Source organism: Pteropus alecto, unplaced genomic scaffold (assembly GCF_000325575.1).
Source record: "Pteropus alecto unplaced genomic scaffold, ASM32557v1 scaffold605, whole genome shotgun sequence".
NCBI lineage: Eukaryota > Metazoa > Chordata > Mammalia > Chiroptera > Pteropodidae > Pteropus > Pteropus alecto.
In genome coordinates, this window is record NW_006437456.1 from 71,370 (window position 1) to 94,273 (window position 22,904).

General features: G+C 34.3%; 1 protein-coding gene across 6 annotated transcripts in view; it reads right to left on the bottom strand.

The window, feature by feature from the left end:
• The window catches only part of ARHGAP12 (Rho GTPase activating protein 12), a 103,539-nt gene that overhangs the window by 44,529 nt on the left and 36,106 nt on the right, over positions 1–22,904 (bottom strand). For 3 of the 6 annotated variants that reach the window (XM_006914466.3, XM_006914465.3, XM_025048637.1), the window contains exons 3-5: positions 9,148–9,411; positions 2,823–2,963; positions 1,311–1,391 (exon numbers count right to left, since the gene is read on the bottom strand). In XM_006914466.3, the coding sequence (XP_006914528.1) occupies positions 1,311–1,391; positions 2,823–2,963; positions 9,148–9,411 (486 nt within the window). The remainder of the gene's footprint in view (positions 1–1,310; positions 1,392–2,822; positions 2,964–9,147; positions 9,412–22,904) is intronic. The other 3 variants (XM_006914468.3, XM_006914467.3, XM_025048638.1) reach the window with 1 other exon arrangement.

Below are 22,904 nucleotides of genomic sequence, written 5' to 3' on the forward strand. Positions count from 1 at the left end.
AATTATCTTCATTTACACCAATATGTTAAGCTGCAAATAGTATTTTAAAAAAAACAAACGTTATCTAAATGTAAATTTTAATATGACTTCTAATCTAGAAAGTATTAATTTAAACAACAAAGTGGTTAATGATAGAAATTTTTTTTTTTCCCTGCTGGACAAAAAAGAAAGTATCTATGTAAAATGCATGATGAAGTGTCAAAAATGCTTATTTGAAGATCTGACAAGGATTTTTTAACTATAAGAAACTACTATGGTTGTACTATCTGATAGTCAAATTAACCAAAAGAACAATATTTCCTTTATCCCTTCTCCCCCTAACCCCCACCAAGTTTTCATTATAGCAACCTGCATTGTTCCTTCAGACCATAACATTTTAAAAGTTGTCAGTTATAATAGAGCTCTTTCATTCCTGGCTCAACAGATTCACAAGGTGTGTTCTTAGAAATCAACTATAGGCCACATATCTTATTCTACTGCTATTGAGCCTTATAATTTCATAAAATAATCGGAGGCCAGATAACACTCACATAAAAAAAAATCACTAAAAGCACTAGTTTACTAGTGTTTCCTAACCCTCAATTTAGTAACCTTTGATGATTTTTTTCTACATCCATGTATATTTATTTATACTAGCAATACTTTTCTTTAAAATGACTTATTTTGGGGAAAACAAATTTCTTTAAAAACTAAAGTCTGTCTGGTAATTAATATCACAGATATGTCTGCTAATCATAGCTGTTTTCTAAAATATTAAGATAATATACCAATTAAAATTTAAATGTTTGCTCACATATCATTTAAACTCAACCCTGGTATACTTGTCTAAAAATAGATACCCAGTGACAACCTAGAAGATCTTATCACATGCTGCCTATCTCAGCCAATAACCAACTGAATTATAACACATTTACATACAAGAATAAACTTGAATATTGAGTTGCTTTTCTTTCTAAGATTAAATATAAGACCAACTTCATGTAGAAAACTCAATATATTCAGAATAAGTAGATATAAGATGGCATTACTGGCACTGAGGGGATGCTTATTTCCAGGAATAACAAAAACACCAATTTCGAGTTAAAGCAAAAGAATTTTTGGATAGGAATAATCAATACTATATAGCAAAGGAAATGCACATTTTAGAAAAATTTAGCCAGTCACAGGATTCTCAAAGGATTCTGAAAGAACAAGTCTTGCTGCTTTTTAGAAGTTGAATAAAATTTTAAAAATAAATCTACTGAAACCATTTTCATATTATTTCATCTACTATTTTTAAATGGTAATTGAGTGTTAAGGTTTATCATTACCTTTGGCAATTCCCATTCCGACCTAGATCCATCGGCACTGTAGTAATACTGTCTACCTTGATCGTCAACATGCTTGAGCCACTATAAAAACAGAACAGGTGTTACTTTTTAATTTAAGTAAAAGTGAGTTTAGGCTTATACAAACACAGATATTAATATTATTCTTATGAATTTTATTCTACTTGCTCAAGAAAATGGCAAAAAACCAAAATTAGCAACCTTGCATTTTAAGTTTGGTAAGAGTAAATAAACTCATTATTAAATGTAAGTCTATTTTCTCTTTTCTCCAAAGTCAAGGAAGCGGTTCAAGCACTACTTAGCATAACAAGAAATAGATAACATAAAGTATACACAGATACATACGCACTGAACTCGGGGTTGAGAAATTAACAAGAGGATTTTTCTTCAATTTTTAAGTATTAAAAACTACTGAAAAATTTAAACCAAATTTCATGCAGCCAACACAGCTTACTCAATATGATTTAAATAACAGTAACAACAAAACTACTTTACATAACATAATACAGGAACTCTGAGGGGGAAAAGACCAAATATTGCTCATAAAAACATATCATCTTGATTGTAAAATATATGAATACTGCTGTTTCCTTATGTTATAGTATCAAAAAATTAAAGCAGAAATGAGGGATAGAAGCCTACCTCCATTCACTCCCAAGGGCCTATTCTTTAAACCAGCACAACCAACCAGTTACCTTCTCTGATGATACAAGATGTAATACACACATAAAATTTCAATATACATTCTCAAAGTAGTTAATTAATCATAAAATACTAGATTCATGGTTTTTTTTTTTTTTTAAATAACCTGGTTATAAAAGGGAGTACAGGAAGTGAAGTGGTATATCATAATGGCATATTGAGAAAACTGTTCCCAAAAATCTATTCCCCAAGAAAAATACAGTCGGCCCTTTGTATCCATGGATTTCACATCCACATATTTAACCAACTGCAGATCAAAAATACTGCACCCCCCAAAAAAAATCCCAGAAAATTCCAAGAAGCAAAACTTGATTTGCCACATACTGAGCACTACACTGATTCCATGAGAATGAAGTGATGTGTAAGCACACCCTTCTGAAGCCTGTATGCAAATACTATGCTATTTTATATAAGTGACCATCCTTGGATTATGGTATCTGCAAGGGAAGAGTAGGGGCAGGGGCCTTGGACCAATCTCCCACGGATAGAGGGATGACTGTATAAAGAAGTATGTTTATTGAAGGAGTCTAAACAGAACGATACTCAACAGGTCTACTCTTAAAAAGGTCTGTGGTAAGCAGGTTCTGACACCGTAAAAATCACTGTAATTGTAAGCAGTTTAAAACCATGAATCAATAGTTAGACTGAGTTTTCATGTTGTCAACTGACATGATTACAGAATTACAATGAAGAATACTTCCATGAGTTTTAAAATACTACTAAAATTTCAGTACACAACAATTTTATGAGAGGATTTGGTCAAGAAAACTAGATGAGAAAAAAAGAAGGTACCTTTTCATTAGTATAGTCACTGGTATATAAGGTATGCCCACGTTCATCCAACTCTTCTGACCAACCCCTTGGAGGAGAACCACACTGACTATCTGACTGGCTGTGACAACTGCTGTGGTAGTTTTCTTCTGATGAAAGAAGCTATAAATAGTCAGAAACATAAGGATTTTTCTTCTTTGAATAATATAAATATGCAGCAGTTGAAAATCTAAGAGACTGGCTATAAGTACTAAAATATCTTGACTATATTTGAATATTTAATTTTCAAAACAAATTAGTCTTTTAAATGGTACACTGTAAATGCTGAGGTGAAATTAATAAGTTACTTTATCACATTAATGCAACTCTAGAAAAGTTCACCATAATAAAAATTGAAAACAATGTTTTCAGACTGAGAGATAGAATGCTATCTCTTATTTAATGCTGGTTTTGAACTGAAATCCAGTTTAAAACGACAGAGGTGCGCATGTGTATACAAGTCTATGTGTAAGCAAAGAAAGTGATGAGGACACTCCAATAGACAGCATCTTTAAAGTTCTCACCTATGTATCACAAGTTCCTAGCCAAATGCCTAGCAAACAGTGCTCAATACAAATATCTTGAACTATTTTTAAAAAGTGTGTGGGAGGCAGCAGGGTAGAAAAGACACTTGCTTTGTAACACTATATTTTATGTTCTAATTTATTGGCAAGTTTCCCTAAAGCACCCAACCAAATGCTTATTAAAGAATTGGAAACTAAACTTCAAAACAAGAAAAAATGAGAAAATTCAGAAACAATACAGAGAGATTAAGAAATTCAGTAAAGAAATAATTTAGGCATGCCTTTACTTAAGAAAGCATGATAAACGACATATGAGAGAAACAAATAAAATATTTTTTTATTTAAGAAAATTTTTTAAGAAAATTTAACAATTTCTGCTTTTTCAAATGAGAGGCACCATATGTGACTAAGTAGCAATTTGCTGGCAGTACTGGGACTTCATTCATTCCACAAATATTTACTGGATTAACTCTCACATGCAAATGACCCTCCCAGGGTCACTTTCAGATAAAACAGTTTCTACCTTTAAATCTTATTTGATCAGACTATTTTCTACCACCATAATTTGGTCTGAAACACTAAAATGGGTTAGATTCTAAATGTTGTAGAAGACATAAACAGCCTAATATTAATATGTTCACAAAGGCTGACAGAGACAACATTGCAGAAGCCCTGCACAAAGTGAGCTGTATGTTTTATAACAGTAATATTTTTAAAAAATGAAAGCCTAATTTAAAAATCAGGGGTTTGTTTTTATTTAATTGAGACCACTTAAAATGTAAGCTCAGATAAGAGAAGTGTAATAACATCTTTTAGAAATGGAATAAAAAAGGCACTCTAATTAGTTATATTAATTTAAGAAACACTAAATTATTTTCTCATAAATATGACTTTCTATTTGACAAAATGCTCACAATTTCTCAATTTTTGAGCACTAAAGATGTTCCCTTGTGCCATGAAAAGTAACCTCCAGTATCCTGATATATTTTATTATTCTAATAAACCAGAAGTATCTTTAAGATCTTGATATTTACTGCCAGAAAAAAAAGCCATTTAAGGACAAGTAAATAAAAATTAAGATTATTTTCGGCACACGTTCTCCAAATGTTAACTGCTCTATACTTAGTAACTGCATTCAGCAGGGTATCTGGCTCAGTAACTTGGGGGTATATATTCTACAGCAAATGTAGCCTAGTAGACATATAAGGGGAGTATACAGATGTTCCATTTACAGAAGAATGACAGGCAGACACCAACTGATCATCTGGATAAAAACAGTTTAACAAACTACATAAAAAAATTTTTTTTAATCATTAATGAGCAAGAGGTTAGTTAAGAAATACTCAGAGGTCAAAAACTAAGTAGAAGCAAGAATCCAGAAAGAAAAGCAGAATAAAAAGACCACCTTTCTCCTTAAAAGTATTTGCCAAACTGCAAACTAGAACACCGTTTTCAAGGCCATGCAGTATCGGGGAACAGGACTCAGGACCACCAAAGGCAAGGAGTGTAAAAGGATACTCCACGATACAGAGCTGGGAAACCCAAAGAATTATAACTGAGATTAAACTAGAAAGAACTTTTGTCCCTTTACTCCACACTAAGGAAATCACAGGAATCTTCTCCAATTATCAGGGGTGGGGAAATTCCTATTCACAAGTCCATCTTCATGCAATACAAATTACTACTACCTAACTGGCCTGTAAAAACTAAAGCTTAAAATTTAGTTTCAAATGTTCATAGGATACTAGTTTAGGAATTCCTAGGCACTTGGCAAAAACAAAAGCAAGCCCTCTGTGAAGGTGCAAACTTCCAATCCTAGCATTAAAGGCTTCCTTCCTATATATGAATGTTCAAAAGCTATTATCTCACATTAATACACATACACACACGCACACACGAAATAACACACTAATGACAGTCAGCAGAAAAAGAGATGGCATAATCAGACTCTCAAAGACTTTATATGCTAGAATTATCAAAAATAAAATATAAGACTAAAGAAAGTTATGACAAATAAATGCAATAAACAAGTGGTCCTTCACCGGATCTTTCATTGCAGGAAAAAAACTATAAAGAATATTACTTGACAAGTGAAAAACACAGAATATTAACTTTATTAAATAATAGACCAGTATTAATTTGTGTGTGTGTAATAAATATATCTGTCACCAAAAATATATGTATTTATATTTATATATATTTATATGTGGTTTTGCTAGAAAACGTATACTTAAAAGAATAAAATAATTATGCTGTCTGTTCCAAATGGTTCAGAGAAAAATTACTGGAGAGTAGAGAGAGTGAAGAAAGAAATAAAGCACATGTGGCAAAGTATTAACAATTGGTAGATCTAGATGAAGGGTATCTAGTATATGGATGCTTACTATACTATTCTTTCTAGTTTTTTTGTAGGTTTAAAACATCTCAAATTCATAAGATGAGGAAGTTCCCCTAAACAAAAAATAACACCTTTTTTTAAAATTCAAGGATTGGTTTAATATCAAATAAAAAAAGTAGATGAAGAGAAAAATAGTGAACAGAAGCTACATCTGGAAATTGCTGAGAATAAGCAGAGTGACAGAGATAAAAATTTTAAATATAAGAGAAATCAAGAGACATGACAAAAGAGTGAACGGATTAAACATTCATCTACTCACAGTTCCAGAATGAGACGCAAGAAAAAATGAGACAGCAGCTATATATAGATAATGGCTAAGAATTTCTCAGAACTGATCAAAGACAGGACTCCTCAAATTCAGGGTTCCCAACAAAGCCCTGGCAGGAAATAGAAACATACCTTCATCTAATCACATCATAGTGAAATTACAGATAGATCTTAAAAGCTACCAGCAAGAAGAGCCAAGCTACCCTTTAAGGAAAGACAATCAGACTGCAAGCTGAATTTTCATCAATAATGGAAGCTTGAAAACATGAGAATAAAATCTTCAATAAACTAGGAAAAAAGCAAACAAGTAAACATTCAACTTAGATCTGTATACGTAGTAAAGATATTCTTCAAATCACTCAAAGAATGAAATAAATTTCCAGATGAACAAAAAACTAGATTCTATCACTAACAGAACCTCACTAAGGAAATTTAAAAGTACTTAAGACAGTAAAGTTAACCAAGATAATCTAATTTGCATAAGAAATGTGATAGAAGGAAGTAGGAAATAGGATTAAAGAGTTACCATATAAAACAACAATATGGGAGCTAAAAACAGAAATAAAAGACAACAATGGTACAACAGCATGCATCGTTCTTGTAGGGCTTTAAGGAGCAAGAAGATACCGATTAACTTTAGACTTTGATAGTATGCATGTTAAAATTTCTAAGGTAGGGTTTCTACACAGCAGCACTACTGACATTTAGGACCAGATAATTTTTTGTTGGGGGAGCTGCCCTGTGTATCACAGGATGCTCACCAGCATCTCTGGCCTCCAACCACTAGATGCCAGTGGCACTCTCCCAGCTGTAACAACCAAAAATGTCTCCACATTGTCTAACACCAGGAGGCAAAACTGTCCCCAGTTGAAAACCTTTGTTCTAGGGTAACCATCAAAATAATAAACTTCTAAGTTAAAATGGAAGACTCCACTAAAATAAAAACATTGAGATATGCTTTAAAAGACCTAAACCCACAAGAATAGGAAGAACACAAAAAGAGACAACAGTCACAAAACTCAAGAAGCTTTTTCCAAAGCAGATGAACAATAACGCAGAAGCTAAACTGGTAGGGTAAGGAGTAGAGTTGTGGAGGAAAGATGAAATCCAACAAATTTATAGAGCAGATTCTTCAAGTGGCTCAGGAACTGACAGTATTAGGTATTCCTGAAACTGGGGGTGAAGGCAGAGGTATAAAATGAGGACCACAATTGCCAGAAAGCCCTTCATACCTGGCTGCTAGGTGTGCACCCCTGCCTTATCTTAGCAGAAGTACAGGGATTTTTCCCTCTGAAGAGGGAAATCAGTTAAGACTCTGAGTTAGAAGATAACAAGCACAACTGAGACATGGGTAGCAAACAGAAAGAGGGAAGACTGAGGAATTATGCACAAACTAAATGCCAACTACCAAAACCTTGGCAGCCCTTACTTTGTAGACAGAAGATTTTAAGACTTCTGTGGAAACTCGATTAGTCCAAAAGACCTAATGGTTCTAACATTGGGGACTCCCCAAAAATCAGCAGACCCAGATGCCATAAAGTGAAATTCAAAGTGCCTTGCAATTGTGAGAAAAAAATGATTTCCAACCTAGAATTCTATACTCAGGCAACTAGCAATTAAATATAAGAGCAGAATATAGACATTTTCAAACATGATGTCTCAAGTTACTGGAAGTTGTGCTCCACCCACTTTGGAAACATCTGTTTTTACACAATTTGTGCAGAGACTAGATACATAAATCTGAGGATCTGATATACAAATCACTCTCATTCATTTATTGAAATGGAAAGCTAAGAAACCTGTCGCTAAAAGTTCCTGTGTCTACTTTAAATTCCTTTATCCTATAATTTAGCCCTTTCCCTAGTTTCCCCAAATTATAACATTTTACTTTATTGTTAATATGCAGGATAACTTATTTTCAAATCTTTCTAAATCTATAATTCAAGTAATTTTCTTAATATTTTTCTTCTAATAGTAACCAGAATCAATTTCTCTCACTATTCAAAATCTTATTCTTAACACTAAAGGTACAAGTTATCACCAACCAAAGCTATAAATAATCAACTGAAAAAGAGGAAAAGAAGAGGGGTTATTAACTATGAAAATCTTTTAGATTCTACTAAATACGGGATGTGTTATCTGATTTTTTCATCTCCCTAATTAGAATTGTTTTTATTGTACAAGTCAGCTGCTTTTTATAAGAGCAGGGTATCCTGTGCAGGTGCAGGGCCCCAGTCTATTAAACAGTAGGATTTAAGAGTATTCCAGCAATCCTATCCAGGATTCTCCTGCATATCTAAACAGACCCAAGGAACCTCTACTGAACTCTGAGATGAGTGTTTCTCAAAATATAGCTGGACAATTCATTACATCACTCTTTAAGAAGTGTGGAAAAAGGTGAAATCAAGGGGGCTGGGGAGAGATACTACGAACACTTGTTAGAGAACAGAATGACATTAGAGCAAAATGTCAGACTTAAGGATGGTCCATGTGTAGCAAAGGAATTATACTTATTTCCTCTACATAAAAATAAAAAGTATGTGATGACATTAAAGAATTAAAAATTAATTAATTAAAATAAATAAATAAGACCAAGATCTCCCCCCCTCAAAAAAGAAAAAACTTAAAATAAAAAGTGATCTTGTACTAACAAAAAACTAAGAATTATCTTGATGGCTATACCAAACCAATAGAGAAGAGTACCTGTTTTAATTAGTTAAATGATTTTGTTTTTATGTATCTGGCTAAGTCATATCATATTTTTTTTTCCTTCTTTTTCTAAAAAATGTCACTGCTTGGGCAATAACAACGATTGAATTAGTATTGACTAGCACATTAGCACGTCGGGGAAACCACTGGCACAAAGCAACTTTAATCCAGTTAATTCTGGAGCTGGTAAGCATACTACAAGGTGAGCTATTGTCTACTAGTTATAGAGATTAGGAAGTAACTAGCATTAATATAATAAAACTTGGAAAGAAGATTTTAGCACTTTAGTGATTTCAAATGTTCTACCATTTCTATACCAAGATACAAACCTATTCATTCCTTTTGTCTTTGAATAACGAAAAGAGAGAATGTTTGGTAACTCACTGGTCGATTCCTTGATTAATCATACCTCTTGATCTCCTGGACTTTGGAAATCTCCTTTGCTGAAGCTTGTATCCCGAGTCCACCGAGGGGGTTTCCAGGTTCTTTCCTGTGTTCCTCTGTTATAGTAATAACAACGCCCTGAACTATCTTTATGAGTTTCCCATTCTCCATTAATCTGAATTGCTGGGCTCCCAGGAAGCGGGGGGAGAGCAGACTGGGATATTTTCAGTTCTTGTAGATTAGCATAGACGGGAGAATCTGGACGTCCTTGATTCGGAGGTGTCGTTGCCTGTGAAAAATTTTGAAGATTCATGTATAAACTGGCATAATCTTTATAAATTAAAATTAAACAAAACACGAAATTTATAAACATAGATACTAACATTCATTTTAAAATACATACAGGCATACGTATTCTTTCTAATGAAGTAACAATTTAAGTTTTAATATTCATATTTTTACTGAAAAAACTTAAAGATTCAAATATACTCCAAAGTGTGATTAATAACTTTCCCTCATCCTGAAAGAATACGTGACTAGAAATAAGGAGTTATGAGTTCTACTTCAAGATCTGGCACTAACAATTTGTATTATATCACTTCATCTCTTTGAAATTAAATTTTTAAATCTCTGTAAATGAGAAAATTAGATTAAACAACCATAGGTCTCCTCTGGCTCTAAACTTCTATGATTTTAGAGAATTTTTAAAATATAAAAAATCTTAGAGGACCTCAGCATTTATACAGAGAATTATCAAGTTTTATGTTAGAAGTTCTAATATTAAACTAGAAATATAAATGAAAGATAAAAAAGATATATTACTTCCACTAAGAATTTATTTACTACACCCTATTCCTTCTCAGCAGTCATAAACAAATCATTTAATCTCTTCCTAGTTTTCATATTTGTGAATTTCCTAACAAGGGAAAAATAAGAATGAGCAGTAACTCTGAAATTCATGCTTAATCTTAAACTGCCTTTTATTTTTTTTTTACTGTCTCACTAGATGTCAGTCAAGAGCAGAATACTCTCCACACAATTTGTATAAAGACACTGTAAACTGTAATAAGTTAGAAGTCTAGTTACTGGGGGGGAAAGCACACATCTGAGAACACCGCTTTATCCTGTGTATTCATATCTGCGTATATATTTTTCCTTTTACAACGGGGTTTCTCAACCTCAGCACCATTAGCCTTTTGGGACACATCACTCCTTGCTGTGGGAGGCTACCCTGTGCACTGCAGAATGTTTATTAGCTTCTCTGGCCTCTGCTCACTAGACAATAGTGGCATTCCCCTGACTGTGACAACTAAAAAGTCTCCCCACATTGCCAAATGTCCCCTAGGGACAAAACTGTCCCTGATTTAGAACCACTGCTTTGTCATATAAAACCTCAGCGTTATATTTAGATATTCGATTACTTCTATAATATACCCAGAGTTTTATGAATGCTTAAAAATAATGAATTAAAAAGGAAAATGTGGATGGATACACTGAATCAGTTTTACTGAAATTAAAGTACTTTAACTTCTAAAATATTATTTGCCTTTGAAATAATTATAATGACTCTAAATCACAGAATACATTTTAAAAAACAGTAAAATAACTCAACATTTGTAAAATGGTTACCTTTCGTCTTTTTACACATGATAATTATGCCAAGACTATGTACCCAATGATACAAATTAGACTAATGCAAATTAGAATAATATAATTTTTTTAAATGCTAGCTTTGAATTTAGACTACCACCAAACAGCATCTTTCTATGAAGAAAATCTATCCATGAAGGCAGTATTTCTCTTCCAAACTAACCATATCCTGGTGAATTCTCCAGAATAACAATGCTTATCTCACTAAAATGAACTGTTAATACAACAAACAATTCTGTATAGTAAATTATTTCTCAGAATCTTATCAAGAGAATATTTATTCAACAAGTATTGAAGAACTTCTTATTTGTTCCTGATACTTTACTAGACTTGGGGAAATAAAGATACCAAGAAACAGCCATTTTCTAAATGATGTTTATGGACAAAGTGTAAATCTTTAAGACACAACTAGTTCCTATTGTTTAAACAGCTCAAATTTAAACAGTTTTTCCAATTTTAAAAAAAAATTAAACTGCTTCAACATAGTTCATAGGGCTAGAGTAATTCTGAAACAAAAGCAAAGAAGAATTAAATGAAAGAAAATTATAAATCAATCTCAGTTATAAATGAATATATGCCAAGTAAAACATCAGCAATCAAATCCAGCAATGCATTAAATGGATCTGGAAAAAGCAGAAATGTTAAGAAAGTCTGTCTTTAGGAAATCTCTTACTGTAATTATTTACATTAATAGATTAACACGATCACCTCCACAGACACCAACAAAGCATTTGACAGAATTCAACATGGATTCAGGATAAAACTCAGCAAGTGAGGAACAGATGATGCCTCCTTAATTTGACTTTTAAAAATTATTTAGAATAACCATCATATTTAGCATGACACTGATGAAAAAAATTTTCATTAAAGTCAAGAATAATACTAAGATGCTTTCATTCAAAATTGTACTAGAGGTCCTAAGAAATGTACTAAGATATGAAAAACGAATTAAACTCATCAATACCTAGAAGAAAAAACACTCAACATTTGTCATTGACATTGTATCTGAAAACCCAAGTACATAAAAACTAAGAAGCTATTAGCAGTTAGTTGGCCAGATACAGGATCATCTAATCAGTTTCCCATACGTGAGCAATGACAAGTTGGAAAATGTAACAGAAGAGAAAATTTCATTCATAATAGGAAAGAACTGTTCAAGACCAATAAATTCTAACAAATGTACAAAACCAAATGAAGAATACTTATAACACTTTCCTTAGGCACCTAAAATTATACTTAATAGATAAACTTTTGTTCCTAAATGGAAAAACTGAACTTTGTAAACATGTTAACTCTCAAAAAATTAATCTATTAAGTCTACAAATTCAATGTAATCTTCAGCATGTAGTATAGTCAGTACACCACCTAGTACACCGTAGTACTTAATGAAATTTGTTGAATGAATGAACAAACATGTGAATCCTTAAAGACTACAAACATATATGCCCAATTAAAAGTAAAATTCAAGGACTTGGAACTGGATACACATGATAAAGTGAGAGGAAACTAGAAAACATCCACATCCACATTTCTAGTTTGGAGAAAAAGATGGACAGTTGTATCACCACCCAAGACAGAAACTATCTAAAAATGAATTGAGTGTCAAGTACTCAGTGAGGTGATAATATTACAACTATGAATTTAAAAAGTCTTGAATTCTCAGACCTCATAATATAGTAAAAGTGTAACAAAAAATCATTTCAATGCATAATAGACACAATGCTAGAGCTACACATGAGCTACTATGGGAGCAAAAAAGAAGAGAACTTGAAACAAGTGACTAAGCCTTAGAAATTAAATAAAAGTTAGCCAGGTAAAAGCTGGGGATGCAGGAGGCAGCAAGAACAAAAGTTTGAAGAAGAAGAAGAAGAAAAAAGGCATGGTATAGTCAGAGAATGAAGCTGACTCACAGAATAGGTAAAAGGAGCAGCGGGATAAAGATTAAAGGAGAAGCAAATGACAGAAAGAGACGTTTGCCATGTTAAAAAAGCATAGACTTTACTTAGTAGCATTTAGGGAACTAGTGAAGACTTTAAGACAGAAAGTACATTCTGATTTAAAATTTAAAAATAGTACAGATTTTAAAGGGACATAACTAGAGGCCGAGATCAGTTAGGTTAGTACAGACGGTAAAGAAAGCTGCAATAAAATAACAGTAGGAATGGAAAAGCAGGGCTGGATTCAAGAAATAATTATAAAGTTAAATTAACATGCAGATTGTATCTTTGTTTATGTGAAGCATATTTTTTGTATGTGTTTTTAATCATACATTAAGTAATGTCAAGATGAAGAATAAGATAAAAAGAGGAGCAAAAAGGAGATCATTTAGAGTGTATTAAGTTAATGGGCCTTTAAAATATTCAGATGAAGATGCTTAGACTGTTATATAGACTGGGAGCTCAGTACAGAAATCAGGGCTAAAAATTAAGTGTAAAAATCATCACCATATAGGTGGAGCCAGTAACTTAGGACAGTACACAATGAGAGGAGGAGAAAAACAGAACCCTGGAGAATACTAAGCAGTTGCTTTACAAATTAAAACTAGAATACAGATACACAATTAGCACAGGGTCTGGTATGGTGATCGCTACTGTTGTTATTAAGTATTACTGCAATTAATTAAGGTGCCAGACAAAGTAAGAGAGGATCTAGTAAAGGAGAAGAAAGAAAAGTCAGAAGTAGATGGTGTAACAGGAAAAGACAGTCTTTAAAAGTCAACAAGGAAAATTTCAAAAAAGAGGAAACTCGACGGTACCAACTCAAAGACTTCAATATAAGGACTCTGAAACAAATCACTAGATTCAGCAATTAATAAATAATTAAAAGACTTCAGCTTCTAGCCATGAAGATCCAAAATTACCTTCCTTCTATAAACAACCAGAAAAGTGAATAAAATACAGAAAACAGGTATTTTCAGGCATTGTCCAAAAAGCAGCATAGGACTGTGATCCCTGAGAGAAGAAACAAAGGCAGTGGGCCCTGCCGCTCCCAGGCTTTTTCCCTAGAGGTAGTTTCCAGAAAGCAGCCCAGGGAGGGGAAGCCCAAGCACAGTCTCGCAAGCTCAGTGAGTGAACAGGACAGAGAAACAGACTTATAGTTATTACTTAAGGAACAAAGTAAACAATACAAGAAATGAAATTAGGTAAATATCAAACATGCAAAAAGGAAAAGGAGAGGGAATGGTCTCTAATTTTTTAAATCAGGGAATCTTCAAACTTTGTTGGTATTCTTCAAAACTGATGTATCAAGAAATCGTGGTGAAAGTATATGCGAAAAAAAGATATAACAGTAATTCTAAGAACAATATATAATTTGAAGAAATGTATTGACAATGAATGAATGGAAAAACTTTAATATTTCACATTTTCACTTTCCACTAGTTAAATTTTTCAGTGGATGGTCATTTAAAATGTTGTTCATTTGTTTTTTAGAAACACTTTCTAGTAGACATAACAACTTTCTTTTCAAGTTCCAGTCAAGATGAAGAAGAAATTGCTGTGCTTGCCTCCTCTCATGACCACATCAAAATTACAACTAACTATAGGCAACCATCAAGGAGAACTGCCTGAAGTCTAGCTGAACAGAAAGAAGTCTTATAACTATAGATATATACAAAAGTAGCCACATTAAGATTGAGACTGAGACTGGTCCCATACCCACCAGTGGCAGTTAAAAATCGGGAGGAACATCTCAACTGTAGAAGTCTCCACTGAAAAGCAAGGGTGCCCAGCCTAACATCGGTGCCAAGGAGAGAAGTCCCCATAATTTTTGGCTGTGAAAACCAGCAGAGACTGTGGCTGAGTGAGACAGAGGGCTGCAGAAGTCCCAGAAAGTCCTCTTAAAGGCAAACACAAACTTATTTACTAACTCACTTGCTCTGAGCTCCAGCACTGAGGCAGCAGACTGAAAGGTGCCAAAAAAGGAAGAGAAATGCTTGGCTTCAGGGCAAAGGCTGGAAGGCTGCTTTCTCCCAGACAGAAATGCTGGCAGAACCCATTGTTCCTTTGTCGCCATTGTTCCTTTGTCAAGTCCGCCCCACTCCCAGGGTACAGACACAGGCAGGCGCCATATCTGAGTCTCAATCAACCTGGGCAACACCATTTGCCCCGCTCTGGTGATTCCCTGAGACCCCGCCCCACCCAACTTGCAGGCCCACCCACGCCTCTTGGTTCATGTGGCAGACTTTCCTAAAATCTATCAAAGCTTCACAAAACCAAAACAAGCAGCATCTGGCTCAGCATGCTCCATACCTCTTGCCAAGCAGCCCTAAGCCCAGCATTAGCGGCAGCTGGCCTTGGTTTGCAACTTCACCTCCTCCAGCACCTCCAAGCCCAGCACAAGTGGCAAGATCACTCTGTCACTCATACCAAGTGGCCCTGGGCAGGGCACAGGCAGTGGGTGACCTTGGCCTGGAACAGAGCCCCTCCCAAGAGGCCCCAGAACTAATATATCTGGTAGCCAAATTCAGATAACATGAGAGCACCACCCAACCACCTATACAAACGACACACACAAAGGGCAGACTGGGCACTATCAGAATCACACTAAAGTAAATCCTGCTCCCTAGGGTCATCAACTGTATAACAGCTCCTTCACTGTAGACACAGCCACCCTCAGCCTGAGAGTCAACCCCCCCACCCACCCACTGATCTGCAAACAGCAACCAAGGCTCACCCACCATAGGAGGGCACACACAATGCACACAAGGGACACACCTGAAGAGCTGGCTCAGGTAACTGGGGAGACTGCACCACTGGGCCCCACAAGACAACAACTATATAAGGCCACTCTACTAAGACCAGGAAACGTAACAGTTTTACCTAATACATAGAAACAAACACAGGGAGCAGCCAAAATGGGAAGACAAAGGAACATGTTCCAAATAAAAGAAAACAAAGTGCCACAAAACAAACAGCAACAACAAAAAACTAAATAGACACAAGCAATCTACCAGATGCAGAGTTCAAAACACTGGTCATAAGAATGCTCAATGATCTCAGTGAGTACTTCAACAAAAAGATAAAAAACAAAAATGGAGACAGAAAACATAAAGAATCAGTCAGAAATGAAAGATTCAATAACTGAAATAAAAAGTACATTAGAAGGAATCAACAGTACATGAGATGAAGCAGAGAACCAAATCGGCAATTTGGAAGATAAGGTAACAGAAAACACCCAATCAGAATAGAATCTAAAAAATTAAGAACAGTTTAAGGGGCCTCTGGGACAACATCAAGTGTAACAACATTCGCATCATAGCGGTACCAGGAGGAGAAGAGAGCAAGAAATTAAAAACCTATTGGGAGAAATAATGAGAGAAAACTTCCTTAACCTGCCGAAGGAAAAAGACATAAAAGCCCAGGAAGCACAGACAGTCCCAAACAAGATGAATACAGAGACCCATATCTAGACACATCGTAATTAAAATGCCAAAGGTTAAAGACAAAGAGAGAATTTGAAAAGCAACAAGAGAAAAGTATCTAGTTACCTACAAGGGAGCTCCCATAAGATTGTCAGCTGATTTCTCCACAGAAACTTTGCAGGCCAGAAGAGAATGGCAGGAAATATTCGAAGTGATGAAAAAAAAGCAAGGACCTACAACCAAGATTACTCTATTCAGCAAAGCTATCATTTAGAATTGAAGGACAAATAAAGAGCTTTCCAGATAAGAAAAGTTCACCACCACCAAACCAGTATTACAAGAAATGTTAGAGTGACTTCTTTAAGAAAAACAAAAAGGTCAAATATATGAATAACAAAATCGCAATAACTACCTATCTATCAACAATTACTTTAAATGGAGTAAACAATCCAGTCAAAGACATAGGGTGGCTGAATGAATAAGAACACAAGACCCTTACATATGATGCCTATAAAAGACTCACTTCAGATCCAAAGACACACAGAAAGTAAAGATATGGAAAAAGATATTTCATGAAAATGGAAACAAACGATAAGCTGGAGTAGCAATACATACTTATATAATGCAAAATAACTTTAAAGCAAAGGCTATATCAATAGACAAAGAAGGACCCAGTAATCTCACTTCTGGGTACTTATTGAAACAAACCAAAAACACTACTTCGAAGGGACATGTGCATCCATAGGTTCATTGCAGCATTATTTATAATAGCCAAGATACGGAGGCAACCTGGCTGTCCACCAATGGATAAATGGATAAAGAAGAGGTGGTATGTGTGTGTGTGTGTATATATATATATGCAATGGAGTATTATTCGGCCATGAAAAAGAATAAATCTTGCTATCTGCAACAACATGGGTAGACCTAGAGGGTATTTGCTGTGTGGAGTAAGTCAGACAAAGAAAAATGACATATGATTTCATTTACTGTGGAATCTAAAGAACAAAATAAACAAAACAAATAAACTCATAGATACAGAGAACATTTTGATGGTTACCAGATGGGAGGAGGTTTGGGGGTCAAGTGAAAAAGGGGGAAAGATTAATAAGTACAAATTGGTAGTTACAAAATAGTAATGGGGATACAGAGTATAGCATGGCATATATAGTCAGAAGTACTGTAATATATGTATGATATCATCTGGGTACTGGGTTTACTGGGGTGATCACTTTGTAAGTTATATAAATGTCCAATCACCATGCTGTACACCTGAAACTAATAATATAATATTGTATTGATGCAGAAAAGATCCAAAATTAGACTGGCAAGAAACCAAGCAGCACTTGGAGAGTTGGAGAACTCAAGTTTATTACACCAGCCGTCTCAGAGGAGCTAGCGCTCTGAAGATCTGGGCCTGGAGCTCAGTTGCAACATTCCTTATATGGGCCCTTTCTGATAGGGCTGATTGTTTAATTTGTCCTCAGACCATTACAAAGTGGCAGAAGTTGCTATAGTTGCAGGTAGTTACACTGCGTTACAAAGGGTGGGAGTTGCTATGGGTTACCAGTAGTTACAAAGTGTTACAAAGCGCTGGAAGTTGCTAGGAGGTACAAACAGTTACATTTGTTGCTTAGATCAAACAAAAGGGAAAATGAGTCTTTAGTCAATTTCCAGTACAGCCCATGCAGAAAGCATATTTACAGAAGCAGAGAGCTGATTAGCCTTTTGAATAAAAATTCCTCTTCAGTATGTCAACTGTAACTGAAAAAGGAAAAATAAGGTAATCCTCACAAAATATTTAACACGTACATACAAAAACTTTGTTTTCTTAATGAATTTAACTCCACACTTAAAATCGGCCTAAACTTTCAGTTTCCAAAGTGTGTGGGAAGAGACAGAAGATGACTTGGCATTTTTTAAATACTCCCATCTCTGGCAAAAAGAAACTGTCTATATTTATTACCAATGGCTCAAATCACTGAGAAAAATTCAATGGAATTACCACTGATTGATCGCTAACCATTTTCCTCAAGAACTCTCGAAAATATAAATTCTTGGTAGGAAAACTACTTAGCATAAAATATCAATCTAATTTTTACATACTTACAAAATATGTTAACTACAATAAGGGATGGTTAAGTGATTAAATACCACTTTCTCTAGTGAACCAAAATGTGTTTAACAAACACTCAATGCTGGTGAAAGTATAATGTAACAACTTTAGTTTACTGCTGGTAATTTTAATTAGTTGAACCTTTTTGGAAAACGGTTTGGCAGTATGTTTCAAAAGCTTTTAGGATCCTGAGCAAAGGAGGTAGAGGAATCTCAGATGTAGAAAAAAAATTTTCCCAGCAAAAATATTCATTCAAATGTTATCAGAAATAGATTAGGAACAATCTAAATATCCAGCAGAGAAATAGTTAATAATGATACAATACTACACAAGCACTGAAAATGCTAATGATTTTTTAGTAACATGATAAATTATGAGATTTATGAGAAAAGCAGAATATAAAACTGCTTCTAACTTCCAATTAAATTCCAACTAAAAATTTATAAGTATAAAGAAAAACAAACTAAAACATTATCAGTGTCTTCTGGATAATGGGATTATGTATGATTTTTTTTCTATGTGCTTTATTTTCCAATTTTATTACAATGAGAATTATTACCGTTAGAGTTTGATTAGGATAAGAATCTCGGGCAACTGCCTAGTCCACTGACTCATAAAAGTGACAACGATAGTATTGACGCTATTTAAAATAGTGTTTTTTAAGGGGTAGTAAATGGATCATCTATATCAGATTCATCTAGGGGTGCTTATTAAAATTCTTGGGTCGTATCCCAGAGTTACTGGGGGTGGATGGTAGTCGGGGGTAGTAGGCAAGAATCTGTATTTTTAAGTACCCTATGTAATTTTTATATATACTATTGTTCGGAAGATACTAATAGAACTCTATCTTCCTGGCTCAATAAGTTTGAATTATAAAAAAATACAAACACTTAAAGACCATTCTGAAGTCAATACCACCAGTTGCTTCTTACTCTGCAGATAAGTCAAAGGAAGAAGAGTTAAAATAATCATCCACAAAAAGAAGTATTTCTAATATATGAATCAAATAAAAATGTTTTCTAATATTTATAGGACTTAAGTATTATGCACTTAAATGAACAATCTTGTGCATGAACTGTAACCAACAAAAATAACTAGATTTTTCATACCAAAAAGAAATCTTTAAAAAGAGAAAAAAAAAGTTAATTTTATAGGCCATATCAGTCATTAATTAATAACTGAATTGGGACCAGTACCTTTGTACATGACCCAATTTTATATTTAAAAAAAGACTTGGCCTGTTCCACTTTATCTATACATAGACTAAAATAGTCCTCCCACTATCCACAGAAAGGAAAAATTAGGGAATCATATATAAAGAAGGTAGCTTTAAACTTAGATTGTACTTGAATCTATGCTTTTTCAATACCCAAGATATTAAGATTTGTTTTCTTTTTACTTTTGACATTACGTAGTTCAAAAATTGTTGGTAAAATAAACTTTAGAGAAGGCAGAATACACATTAACTAAAGAGCTACATCTTGTTTCTCAATTAGCATATGCTACACAATACTAATACTTAGGTATCCGCCTTACTATAAATAAAGAATTATATTACTGAATAATTACAGCCAATAATCATACCTTTGATTTAGATTTATGGAAACAAACAGGGGGGGGAAAAAAAACCATTTACCAAAGTATCAAACTCCAAATCAAAATTTAAATTATTTTTAAAGTTCTATTTTAATTCATGCAGGAAAAAGACATTTCTGTGCCTTTGGTAATTTACATGTTTAAATTCTGCCTTACCATAATTGCTAATTATTATAACACTGAGCCAGTTAACAGAATAGAGAAAAAAAGAAAAAAAAACTGTCAACAAGCCAATATTCAGTTGAAAGAGGACTAAAATTTGTTTTACTTTCACTACTGCAAAATTACATATCAATCTTAACTGAAAAGTGTAAGTTTCCAAAAAGCAGTCTTTTCACTTAAAGCCAAATTTTAGGGTAGAAAAACATATGAACCTGGGTTTAATAGTTTTAAGATAGAAAAACTTACAAATTCTAATGTTAACATCTTAATGCATGACTGCATTGAGATTTCAAGCTCTAAAGAATACTGATATTTTTCTATAATTTACTTATTTAGCTAATATTTTAGAACTATGAGCTAGGTGGGACATAAAAAAAAAAGGCAGTTCCTTAAAAAGCTTCTTCACAGCAAAAGAAACCATCAACAAGACAAAGAAGCAACCTTCTGAATGGGAGAAGGCATGTGCAGAGAACACCTCCAATAAGGAATTAATATTCAAAATATACAAAGAACTCATACTACTCAACAATAAAAAAACAAACAATTCAATTAAAAAATGGGCAGAGGATCTGAACAGACTCTTCTCCCAAAAAGACATACAAATGGCCCACAGACAGATGAAAAGATACTCAACTTCACTCACTGTTAGGGAAATACAAAGCAAAATCACAATGAGATACACTATCTCACACTCATTAGAATATCTATAATCAGCAGGACAAATAATAACAAGTGTTGAGAGGATATGGGGGAAAAGGAACCCTTACACACTGTTGGTGGGACTGTAAATTGGTACAGTCACTATGGAAAATAGTATGGAGGCTCCTCAAAACACTAAGAAAACAACTACCACATGACCCAGCAATCTTTCTTCTGGGTATCTACTCCAAAAATTTGAAAACATTTATCTGTAAAGATATATGCACACCAGTGTTCACAGAAGCATTATTCATGGTGATAAAGATATGGAAACCACTGAAGTGTCCTTAAATAGATGATTGGATAAAAAGATGTAGTACATATATACAATGGAGTATTACTCAGCAATAAGATAAAATACTGTCATTTGTGACAACATGAATCTTAAGATTATCACACTAAGTGAAATAAGCCAGAGAGAAAAAGTTGAGAACCATATGATTTCACTTATATATGAGATATAAAACTGAAAGCAACAAATGAACAAGACAAAGAGAGACTCATGGACAAGAGTTTAGTGGTTATCAGAGGAGAGTGGGGGAGAGAGGGAGGTAGAGAATTGGGTAAAAGGGGTCAAATATATGGTGACGGAAAGAAATTTAACATTGGGTAGTGAACACAATGCAATACACAGATGATGTATTATAGAATTATACATGCAAAACCTGTAATTTTACTAACCAATGTCACCTCCAATAAATTTAACAAAAATAAAGGTAAAAAATAAATAAATAAATAAGGTAGTCCTTAAGAGCCAGCAGCCTAGTATAAAGAGGAAGAGACAGGTTAAAAAAAAAAAATTCCAATGGCATGAGCTAAGTGCTACGGAGAGGTGTGAGTGCAGGATGCTCTGGAAGCACAAAAAATGGCACTAAACTGAAAGAAGAGAGTGAGACATATTCAGAAAACGTTCACAGCACAGGTTTAACTGGATCTGTAAAGGAAAGCAGGAGGAAGCCCAGTGAGCCAAGAGAGGTAGTGAAGGGCATTCCAAGCACACTTAAAATCTGTTATTAGCTGATATAATAAAAGAAATGAAAAGCAGCCTTTCAATAATGAAACATAACTGGTAGCTAAGTGAAGTGAGTATTGCAAAAAGCTTTAACAGATATTATCTTCATGGTAATAAATTCTTTTCCTTACTGGTTTTTTTTTTCCAGGTGGTTTTTTTATCATTGCAACTCAAGGCTGCTCAACTCCTATAAGATTTGATACCTTTTATTTATACACTGAAACTGCTTTAGCCCTTCATCTTTCATCCTGTTTCTGTCCTCCTCCCCTCCTTTGATCACCCTAGCCAATAACCTGAACATCTCCTTCACACCATCACAGGTCTGTCTGCCTGCTCCCCTGACACAGACAAAAATAAAGCAGGATCCTAGGAAAGCTGTGAGGCCTGCCAAATCCTTATTTGTAGAAAGCCATACACAAGCAGACTATGAAGTCATTTGTGTTACCAACCTGCAATAATAACTGCCAAATGACAGCAATCATTCTAGGTTATATACCAAAATCACTGGTAGCTAAGACTATCTGTACGTAAGAGCTGACAGACACCATAGTGAAAAGCCCTGGGTAAAAGGGTCCAAAACATACATAGTATATACAGTGAAGAAGTTTATCATAGGTTAAAGATTTGCCAACAAAGGAACAAAAGACATTATTTCCCCTTCAAAATCAAGCCCATACTTCCCCAGTGTCGTTTTCTATTATAACCTCACAGGCGTGTTCTCCTACAGCCTTACTACTCTGTAGTTCATCATGGTACTTATAACTCTAGATTTACTTGTCTCCCTTTCCCTCTAAAACTTGATTATCTTTAAGGCATGAAATGTTTGCTTTGTTAACTCTTCATATTCAATGCTTAGCATAGCACCTGCACACAGTAATCATTCAGTATGTTCCTGAATGAGAATTGCTTTTAGAAGCAATCATGAAATCCATACACTAAAATGAATTCCCTACTCCTGTTTTCACAGTCTCCTTGGGAAATCTTACCTAATTCCACTGCTAAAATAAATTCAATCTTCTCCTCCTCTCCCGCCTCTCCCTCTCTTTCTAACATCGACCTTTCCCTTCTGAATGACAGACACGTATTTTAAAAGACCTACTAGCATGGATCCTCCACTGATATATATACTCTGGCTCAACTTTTTTCTGCAGCACATCATCCTTGCATATTCACAAATTCAAATAACAG